Below are 10,740 nucleotides of genomic sequence, written 5' to 3' on the forward strand. Positions count from 1 at the left end.
AAGCATGCGAAGAAAGCTCTTCGAGCTTCTCTTAATAAACTAAACTAGAAAGGTTTGTAGAAAAGGGCTTCGTCAAGTTCCGCTTGCTGCTTTTCATTTTTATAGGAGTAGGTGCTTGCTGCTCGCTCGCTGTCTACTAAATGAGCCTTCACTGCCCGCCCGGCCCCTATCTTTAATCTTAAGTAAAGTGAAGTCAAATCAATGAAGTGAACAGCCCAACCTCTGCAGTTGGAAGCTTTGCCAGGAAGCTTCTACTTCTTGAAGCTTTCTTTCCCCTAAGAATTCCGAAAGACAACAATAGACCTGCAACTATAGTATAGGAAAAAGCTTCTCTTTGATAGCAGTCATAGGTACGTTCAGAAAGGATCTGATCGTAGATGGAGACTGAAACCTGTGTGGGGGTAGGGGCGGATGTAGCCAAGTGGATCAAGGCAGTGGATTGTGAATCCACCACGCGCGGGTTCAATCCCCGTCGTTCGCCCATCAATAAATGGACCATTTATTTCGGAGACACAAGACAAACCTAGAAAGCATTTTTTCTGCAAGTCATCTCGAGTTCAAAGGCATCCAAGCAATGAGTATCCGATTGAAAGATAGAAAGCATAGTTCGCCTCGCCTACTTGCTGCAGACCTCTCCCGCCCATCAGGATATATTCAAGAAGTTTCTTGCTTGCGTCCAAGTTCCAACCGAAACGACTCCTGCGGAACTTGAACAGGCCCTACACGACTCGGAGAAAGAAAGCAATGCCAAGACATAGAACGATGGGCTTTCCCTAGCTTTAGAAGGTAACCATCTTCGATACTAATCGCCATAGTCTGGAGCGTTCGTCGCGACTACAACTATTTCGAACATATTAGCCTTCGCTCCGATACTTGTTACCTTCTCCTTCGTCGTCGCCCCTTCGTTACCTAATTCCCTATACAGAGAGTGAGCTCCCTCATGGGAAACCCAAACTACTAAGAGATATAGCGTGCATTAGCGTTCGCCCATATTAGATGGTAGTTCCATGGTTCTAAAGATGCATGAGATGTTCGCCTTCTAAGGAAGGAAGGTGGTCTTAGATCCAAATAGAACTGGTTTAAATCCGTAGAAACTCAATCAAAAACAGAAAGAAGGAAAGCGGAAGGGGGAAGGTCTGAGGAAGTAAGTGATTTGCGGGTCCGCAGCTGGGGAAGAAACCAAGAATCTTCCTGCCTAAAGAGAGAAAGGGCAATCGTAGACGAGGTTGGGTTTGTGTTCCGTAAATTCTCATTCTTCCCCCTAGATCCCCTAGATCCCCTAGATCCCCTAGATCCCCTAGATCCCCTAGATCAAAGTCTAAAACCAAGGAAAATAGAAAGAACTCTCTTTTCGTTCTGAACTAGACTCTATCTATACTCTATATATATAGCTTCGTTAAGCTGTATGGAGGGAATAGAAAAGAATAATTGATCATGGAAAAGAAAAGTTCATCTATGTCTATTGATAGTGTGAGTCATAAGAGTTTGATGTCTATTGATAGACTTTCGCATAAAATTTCTTCTTGGGAAGGGATTTTTCAGGACCACCCTGGTCTTCACCCTTCCAGTGAACGTCTAGTGGAACTTCCATCTGATATACGCAAGAAGTTGTGGGAGTTGATGGCTAACAAGAGTGCCCAAGATGTGTTGGTTGCATCCGAGGTCGAAAGCGCTCCACCTGAATTCGAAAAATTATTTGCTGAAATAGAAAAGAAATGCGAAGAGTTGGTTCTATTGTCGAATAGACAAATCCCGCCGGAGTGGAACATGGCCGATCTTATTCGCACTGTTATGGGAAACGACGCTCTTCAAATCCCAGGACATCTCCAAGATACCTATTATGATGTTATTTTAAGGGGAGCCACTAGTTGGTTCTTTGAGGATCTTGGGAACTTTCTCGATTTGATCAACTATGCCCCCGGGCCTTAGCCCTTAGAATCTCATTCAAAACCGGCGTGGCGCTGCTGGATGCTTCTGATCAATAGAAGAAGAAGAGGAGTCAGCCAAAAAGAAAGATCACCGAAAGTAACGACCACCAAGATAGGCATAGTAATGAAATCTTTTGATCACCCATTTTTTGAAAACCATTTTTGGGGGCTTCCGCCTTACACAAGGCGGATTGGATTGCCTGAATCACGAGTCTTATATACTGTGTTACGATCACCTCATATTGATAAAAAGTCCAGAGAACAATTTGAAATGAAAATCAAGAACCAATTTTTTGTCATAAAAACCGAAAGGCATGAATTGCGCAAGAAGTTCTTTCGGTTAAAACGCCGTGCGACTCGGAGGACATAAGACTTCTTGGTCAAGCCAAAAAGATTGCCGACTTCCTCCCACCATGCCTGGCCCTTTACCTTACCTTAAGAAGAAAGAGGGGGTATGAAGCGTGGGAAAGAATGCAAGAAGTGTATGATAGAAGTAACCTTAAGGAGTGGCGGCAAACCTCTTGATTGATCAACGTGAGTGAACTGTGCTTAGACGCTTCGTAAAACCGCACCGATCTACGAGAGGAGCTGATAGATGAGTAGGCTTCCCCTTTCGATTCACGGAATGTGATCTGGGCCACGATGGGAGTTTGCGTGCCTCGGTAGGAAAGAGATCACCGGAGTATAGCACAAGATCGCCTTTTCTTGCTGCCATGGGGTCGACCTGTGAACAAGGTAAACCCAATGGGAACCAAAAAACGGGGATACCGCATTGGGCAGAAGACGATCCAAAAAGCGAAGGCTCACCCTTGGTTGAAGAAAGAAGTCAGGGGCGAAAGCCGCTCGACCGATCCCTTGAACCTAACCCTCGGGAGTTTAGGGGCTCGACCGAGGGGAGAGGAAGGAGGGGAAGCTTACCTTAAACTTCAAAGGGGAAAGGGGGTGAGATAGGCAAGAGGTTTTGATTCCTTTTCCACTAGAAAGCCCGGCCGCGAGGAATCAAGAGATCTTTGCCGGTGCTGACTTGGATCTCGGGTGACGGAATAAGGCGGCCAAAAGCTTAGAGCAGTCGCGGTCGAAGCTTGGCTACAGCGAAGCGCTTACCAAGCGCGAAGGAAAGGCCTCCGCCACTTGAGCCGTATGCGGGGGAACTCGCACGTGCGGTTCTTAGGGGGGGGAGCTAGTAGGAGCCATCCCATCCCAATAGCGTATATTTTCCGCTCAATATTCAATTTTCTTTTCTTGCAAGACCCGTTCGGATAAGGGAAAACTCCAGAGATTGCTTCGAAGTAAGATCCTTGCGTTGACCCTTTCCTGAACCAGAACCGGGTCCGGGTGAGAGGAAAAGAGGATCCAAATGTCCCATCAATAAAGGTTGGGCTTTCCGGACCTTCCCCAAAACCCCCTCACGGACCCTTTTTCAATAAATAAGCCCCGCTTCATAAGCCATAACTTTAAATGGCCCCTCTCTGATAAGGAAGGAAAGGAAAGAATCTCCATTTTATGACAAATCCGGTCCGATGGCTGTTCTCCACTAACCACAAAGATATAGGGACTCTATATTTCATCTTCGGTGCCATTGCTGGAGTGATGGGCACATGCTTTTCAGTACTGATTCGTATGGAATTAGCACGACCCGGCGATCAAATTCTTGGTGGGAATCATCAACTTTATAATGTTTTAATAACGGCTCACGCCTTTTTAATGATCTTTTTTATGGTTATGCCGGCGATGATAGGTGGATCTGGTAATTGGTCTGTTCCGATTCTGATAGGTGCGCCTGACATGGCATTTCCACGATTAAATAATATTTCATTCTGGTTGTTGCCACCAAGTCTCTTGCTCCTATTAAGCTCAGCCTTAGTAGAAGTGGGTAGCGGAACTGGGTGGACGGTCTATCCGCCCTTAAGTGGTATTACCAGCCATTCTGGAGGAGCAGTTGATTTAGCAATTTCTAGTCTTCATCTATCTGGTGTTTCATCCATTTTAGGTTCTATCAATTTTATAACAACTATCTCCAACATGCGTGGACCTGGAATGACTATGCATAGATCACCCCTATTTGTTTGGTCCGTTCTAGTGACAGCATTCCCACTTTTATTATCACTTCCGGTACTGGCAGGGGCAATTACCATGTTATTAACTGATCGAAACTTTAATACAACCTTTTTTGATCCTGCTGGAGGGGGAGACCCAATATTATACCAGCATCTCTTTCGGTTCTTCGGTTTGAAATGGCCCTTTTCAGATTCAAATCTGAATACGCATTGCGCTGTATGCTGGGACTGTCTGCTTAATGGGACTCCTACTATGTTCATAAGTGGTTTTCTAGTAAAACCCCGATCTAGTCAAAATGGAGTATCTAAGACACAATCAGCAGGTAACCAACGACATAAAAGCAGTCTAGTAGGAACCTCAGAGACTACATGCGCAACAACTTATCCTAAATCCTTCTGTGAGTGGCTAGCTGGAATTATCGATGGTGATGGAAGTATTCAAGTTAGTAAACAAGGATATACTTCTCTTGAAATTACTATGGGACTTGAAGATCTACGACTACTACGATATATCCAACATATGCTTGATGGAAGTATTAAAATGCGATCAGGTGCTAAAGCAACTCGTTATCGACTACATAATCAACTTGGTATGATTAAACTAATGAATTGTATTAATGGTCATATTCAACATTCAGCACGACTACTTCAACTACATCGTGTCTGTCAAGTACTGGATATCCCTGTAATTCTACCTATTACACTAGATGCTCAATCAAATTGGTTTGCAGGATTCTTTGATGCTGATGGTACCATTAGTATCGCTATGAAGAATCGACTACCTCAACTAAGTATTCGAGTAACTAATAAACTTCTACAAGATGTAGAGTCAACTAAGGTAGTATTTGGAGGAAATATCCACTTTTCTAGTAGTCAAAATGGTTACTATAACTGGTCTGTACAAAGTCGAAAAGATGTTATCATGATGCTAGATTACTTTAAATCAAGTACTTTCCGAAGTCATAAATCACGACGATTCTTCCTTATTGAGGAATATTACAGTCTTTACGATCTCAAAGCATTTAAACCTGACAGTATTCACCATAAAGCATGGCTAGCTTTCCTAGACAAATGGAATTACATAAGTTGATGATATAGTCCACCTTTCTTCTATTCATCCGCTTCTATTATACGAAGAGAGAAGCACCCTGAAGTTTACATCCTAATTCTGCCCGGATTCGGTATCATAAGTCATATTGTTTCGACTTTTTCGGGAAAACCGGTTTTCGGGTATCTAGGCATGGTTTATGCCATGATCAGTATAGGCGTCCTTGGATTTCTTGTTTGGGCTCATCATATGTTTACTGTGGGCTTAGACGTTGATACCCGCGCCTACTTCACCGCAGCTACCATGATCATAGCTGTCCCCACTGGAATCAAAATCTTTAGTTGGATCGCTACCATGTGGGGGGGTTCGATACAATACAAAACACCCATGTTATTTGCTGTAGGGTTCATCTTTTTGTTCACCATAGGAGGACTCACGGGAATCGTTCTGGCAAATTCTGGGCTAGACATTGCTCTACATGATACTTATTATGTGGTTGCACATTTCCATTATGTACTTTCTATGGGAGCCGTTTTTGCTTTATTTGCAGGATTTCACTATTGGGTAGGTAAAATCTTTGGTCGGACATACCCTGAAACTTTAGGTCAAATCCATTTTTGGATCACTTTTTTCGGGGTTAATCTGACCTTCTTTCCTATGCATTTCTTAGGGCTTTCGGGTATGCCACGTCGCATTCCAGATTATCCAGATGCTTACGCTGGATGGAATGCCCTTAGCAGTTTTGGCTCTTATATATCCGTAGTTGGGATTTGTCGTTTCTTCGTGGTCGTAACAATCACTTCAAGCAGTGGAAAGAACAAAAGATGTGCGGAAAGTCCTTGGGCTGTTGAACAGAATCCAACCACACCGGAATGGATGGTACAAAGTCCTCCAGCTTTTCATACTTTTTCCGAACTTCCAGCTATCAAAGAGACGAAAAGCTATGTGAAGTAAAAGAAGAAAAGGTCGACGATTGCTACTAAGAACCTAACAGAACTTTGAAAAGAAAGATCTAGACAACCTTCCAGCAATAGAGATTTCTCTCGAAAGGGACGGAGCGAACTATCGTGTCCACGAGTTTAGTCAAAGCGCCACTCTTTTTTCCGGATTTCCTTTGGGTCTTAGCACCCCTCACTAGTGAAAGCTTATCTTCTCGTTCCTAAGCTAATCAATGGGATGAGATGGGAGTAAGAGGTCGCGAAGGAGTGATCCTGGCTGGTTGGTCACGCGGGGGATAACCATTGAGCCAAGCAGATTGCCATAGATTGGTGTCCTTGCCGTCACCAATGACACGTACTCTTCCGCTTTGGAGAATTGGCTTATCTCTTTCCTAGGTCTATTCATAAATCATAAAGGCATGCTCTCTTGAATCCAAAAGAGATGCTTTGCGGCGAGGACTAAAGCTACTAGTAAGACGGGAGGGCTCTCTTATTCTTATAGGCTCTCAACTAGCAATATCCGTAGTACCAGAACTGGCTGAGGCTTGGCATTAGAAGACGATAAAGTCAATGGAAGGAAGGAGCTCAACTCTGAATTCAGTATTGGAATAGTGGAACTGCTACGTTTCCTCTATTGATAGCAATAGTAGAGTTAGAGATCTTAGCATTAGAGGCTTTTTTTCTTCTATCAATAATGCTTCTTCTTTCTAGCAATTAGAGATAGATCGAAAGGGGGGTCTGCTCCTACTCTTAGTGTAAGCAAGACCTGCCTTAGTTCTCGCTTTGGTAGTTCAGGTAGGAAAGCCAACTCAAGACGGAAAGCAAGAGGCCCTCCAGCAAGAAGTTAGCAAGAGTTAGCGGCGAGGCTAGTCAGTAAAGGCAGTCTACCACTAGCGGTCACAAAAAAGTAGATTTCAAAGATCCTATTTGACTCACAGAACCACGTACTCAAGACATAGCTATCAACCTTCCAAGAAGCAATAATCATAAGGCTCAGTTCATCGATTGCTGTGGATTCTCTTGAAGTAGAAGATTCTATTCATGAGCAGAAGTATCCCCTGAATGGCCCCTCCTTAGGAGGGAGGGGAAAGCCTTTCAAGAAATTCATTCCTCTATGAATATATAGGCTACGAGGTTCAACTGCTTTTTACAGGGCGGACTGGTTAAAAAGACTCATCCCGCGAAGCCGAAAAGGCATCTTTTTCAAACGTTTCACCTCCTTTCCTTTGATTGGTGTAAGGTGACATAAACCACAAACCGCATTCTAGCAGCCCTAAAAAAAGAATCTCTAGCGAAGCTGTCAACTCAACCTAAAGAAAGCGATCCGCTAGTCTAATCTATTCTCTGCTTTTCGAACAATGATTTTATATACAACGGGGTCTTCTGCTGACCCAGAAGCTCTTTCCGAACTAATAATAAAGGAATAGAAACTATCGGAGTCTGACCTGACCCAGAGATCTAAGGAGTTTATTAAAGAGAATTTGCACATACGAAAAACGACTACCTGAGATGGCTGTAATTGAGTAAAAAAGGCCGGGGAAGTGCTAGAAGATGTACATAGGGATTTTGGTGACGAAAGCATCGAACGGCGACAGGAAATAGAGAGACTAAATGGCAAACAGGAGTCCGGAGGATTATCTGAGGTGGAAGCAGCTTCCATTCCCTCTGGCTCCATATTCTTCTTTTAGGCCTACCTCTTCGTTTTTTCTTAGGCTTTGTAGCTTTAGGCGGGGCTTTTTCACCGTGCGCAGCCATATATAGGTTTAATGGTCTCACAATCCCTAAGAGCATGCATTATAGTAGTCTCAGCTTTCTTGCATCTTGGACAGGTGCTAACATCTTTCATATGCCTTCGTTTCCGCTGCTCATTTGTTATTTGTTATCTATTATGCTATTATGCAACACAAGCCAAAGGAGCTTTTAAGCGAGGCCCTTGCCATTTCCAAACAATCTCCCACTCCCTGCTACGTTGGTCCCAATTTTCCCCTTCAATGAGCTCATAAGCTGTGCAACTAGAGAATGTTCCATTCTTTGATGGTCCCCTTCGATCACCATTACCTCTTTGATTCGGCGGCTTAATGCCCGCTTTTTTAAGACACGATGCCGCTGGTAAGAGATGCTGAAATTTATCCCACTTCCAACACCCATTCTCATCAAAAAAAAGAAGCCATGCATCTTGACAAGTCCTCTTGAGGAACTGCAGCTATAGCTTTATCAAGGTTTTTTATTCCTCATCCACCATGAATCCTTCAATAAATTTGGAATCCGCCCATTGCCAATTACCCACTGAATCCCTTTAAGATTTAAGAATAGAATCCCACACCTTGAAAATTCCTTTGGCCACGGGTTGAGGAAGACCAACCCAATCTCGAATGTATTTACTACGTAACACCTTCACCCATAGCGCATTAGGAAGAGTCAATATTCCCCACCCGAGCTTCATAACATAAGAAAAGCTGAATTCCATCCATCCTCACCTTTATACATGAATTTGGATGTCAATAATTTCCTCCTCGGGTCTCTATAAAACAGAATGAAAAGCCCGGGTTACAGGACAAAAGGAGAGAGGAAAAGTAGAAAGGGGGGAAGAAGTGACGTGCTAGTTCTTACTGACACTTCTTGATCTAACTTTCATTTTTGAGTGCTTTCTTTGTTCTCTTATTTATTTGGATTGAATTCAACTCAACTCCCATTGTTCTATGTCTTGGCATTCCTTTCTTTCTCTTCTTTTTATCCCTTCGACGAATTTCGGCTATGACCAATGCCCCACTAGCTGAATAGGCGTAAGAAAGCTACCTGAAAAAAGGCAAGGTGCACCTTGGATTGAACTCGACGAATTGCATTTTGCCAGAGATATTTTTTGAGTTAGAAAGATTCTCTATTGGAAATTCAAAATAAAGAAAATAAAAGCGCATACGCGGGAAGGGGGCCCCAATACTTTTTCATTCAGGGGGGGAGGGGGAGACTAGCCTCATTACTTCCCACTGGGCGAGAGGTGCACCTAACCCACCTACCCACTCATCAATCACGGTGTTCAGCTGACTTGCACTGATAGACCCCTATTGTATTGGAATTAGGCGCCCATCTTTTGACTGTTGTCAATTCATTTCTTCAATGTTCGATTCTACTCTATGTTAGAACAATGGTATTTTGATCTAAGTGGTCTTATTCTTTCTCCCGTGCTAGGAAGCATTACTCCTCTTTTCATTCCAAATTCAAGAATACGACCGATACGATTGATTGGTCTGTGCGCCTCTCTTATTACTTTTTTGTATCCCCCTGTTCTTCGGATACAATTCGATCCTTCTACGGCCAAATCTCAATTTGTGGAAAGCCTTCGATGGCTTCCTTATGAAAACATCAATTTGGATTTGGGTATAGACGGTATCTCTTTATTCTGCGTGATATTGACCACATTTCTGATCCCTATTTGCATTTTAGTGGGTTGGTCTGGTATGAGAAGTTATGGGAAAGAGTATATTACAGCATCTCTAATTCGTGAATTTCTAATGATCGCCGTGTTCTGCATGCTGGATCCTCTACTATTCTATGTTCTTCCCGAAAGTGTGCCAATCCCTATGTTGTGCGGAGCTGAGCATCCTCTATTCGCTGGGATAAAGCTTTTCCTCTGCAGGGGCCTTGTGCAGTAAACCCCCTACGGGCGGTCGTCCGTCGTCGTAAAGTAGTCCCCGCGAAGCTTTCGGGAAGAGGGGTAGTCTTGTGTGTAAGCATAGCATTTCTGGTCGAACCCGCCCAACCCAACTAAGAAGAACCGAACCTGACAGACACATCTTTTTCCTTTTGGGAGGGTACGTAGAGTAGTGGGTACCTCGTAGGACCTCGACCCGCCTACTCGGGTCTTGTATGGATATGCAGGAAGGGGTGCTCCTAGGTGTGTGTAGGGGTTGTGTTTGTTCGCGAGAATGGATTCCTCTAAATGGGGGGTGTGGACACACTTGCGCGAATTCGGGTAACGGCTACAAGGGAGAAATCGAAAGGAAACTGTACCCGACCGGGGATGGACGTAAACTCGTAAGCTGCCGAGGGTAGGGATAATCGTCCAGGTCTTATTGTGAAAGAAAAAAGCCGCCCCGCCACAGCAGGCGGGTTGCTTCCTCTGTCGTCGCCGGCGAGCTCTTGGTGAGGAGACCTTAGGAGTTGTTGCTAAAACAAACGGGGGAGGGGAGAAGATCGTCGATCTCAGAATCCTATTGAATAATCTCTGAATAGTGAGAAAGAGTTTGCAAAATTCGATCAAATCGATCGAGAATCTATCATCTGTTAGGCGGGCAAACCGACCGCGTTGGGCGTCAATGTCACAGAACCTTTCTTCTAGCCAAGAATCCCATTATTGATCGAATCGGCATTGGTCATTCAAATCTACCGTTTTAACACTCAGAAAAGAGGAAGACTACTAAGACAAGAGCTAGTAAGCATGGTCACTGTATCGGCGGTCGGGGCCGGCGCTCCGCGTTCTATCTAGGTTCCGCTCTTACGTACGCCCCACCTCACATAGAAGAACCCGTGTGAGTGGGAGGGAATTGAATCATTCATTCATCAGATACGTCTTCTTCCGTGATCCATTTCATGTCAACTCGAATTAGTTATCAACCATGCCTATATGCCTATTTGACTTACAAAGGGGAACGTCGAAGTCGTTTCCCGGGGGTTCTATTCTCATATTCTAGCGTCACGTCAGCATTTGGTACTCTCGCGATAGCTTCCAATAGTTCACTGAAAGCTTTTGGTGTAATGAACCGCAAGCCCTG

At 44.1% G+C, this 10,740-nt stretch overlaps 2 protein-coding genes across 2 annotated transcripts; both read left to right on the top strand.

The window, feature by feature from the left end:
* The first annotated feature begins 4,330 nt into the window (after positions 1–4,330).
* On the top strand, positions 4,331–6,534 carry LOC127257352 (cytochrome c oxidase subunit 1-like). The gene is made up of 3 exons (XM_051283738.1): positions 4,331–4,536; positions 4,624–4,670; positions 5,123–6,534. Exons 1-3 carry the CDS (start codon positions 4,408–4,410, stop codon positions 5,985–5,987), a joined length of 1,041 nt encoding a protein of 346 aa, XP_051139695.1. The 5' UTR covers positions 4,331–4,407; the 3' UTR covers positions 5,988–6,534.
* A 572-nt stretch (positions 6,535–7,106) lies between these two features.
* Positions 7,107–10,152, top strand: LOC127257346 (NADH-ubiquinone oxidoreductase chain 4-like). The gene has a single exon (XM_051283732.1). It carries the CDS (start codon positions 9,103–9,105, stop codon positions 9,619–9,621), a length of 519 nt encoding a protein of 172 aa, XP_051139689.1. The 5' UTR covers positions 7,107–9,102; the 3' UTR covers positions 9,622–10,152.
* Positions 10,153–10,740: the final 588 nt, after the last annotated feature.

Source organism: Andrographis paniculata, unplaced genomic scaffold (genome assembly GCF_009805555.1).
Source record: "Andrographis paniculata isolate CXL003 unplaced genomic scaffold, ASM980555v1 Contig130END, whole genome shotgun sequence".
Classification (NCBI taxonomy): Eukaryota; Viridiplantae; Streptophyta; class Magnoliopsida; order Lamiales; family Acanthaceae; genus Andrographis; species Andrographis paniculata.

What these genes read in the sequence shown, in the direction of transcription:
- LOC127257346 (XM_051283732.1), top strand. Translation starts at nt 9,103, where the DNA reads ATGTTAGAACAATGGTATTTTGATCTAAGTGGTCTTATTCTTTCTCCC.
- LOC127257352 (XM_051283738.1), top strand. Translation starts at nt 4,408, where the DNA reads ATGGTGATGGAAGTATTCAAGTTAGTAAACAAGGATATACTTCTCTTG. An exon ending in AAGTATTAAAATGCGATCAG is followed by an intron (nt 4,537 to 4,623) that starts GTGCTAAAGCAA and finishes TTCAACATTCAG; the next exon opens with CACGACTACTTCAACTACAT. An exon ending in GTCAAGTACTGGATATCCCT is followed by an intron (nt 4,671 to 5,122) that starts GTAATTCTACCT and finishes TATTATACGAAG; the next exon opens with AGAGAAGCACCCTGAAGTTT.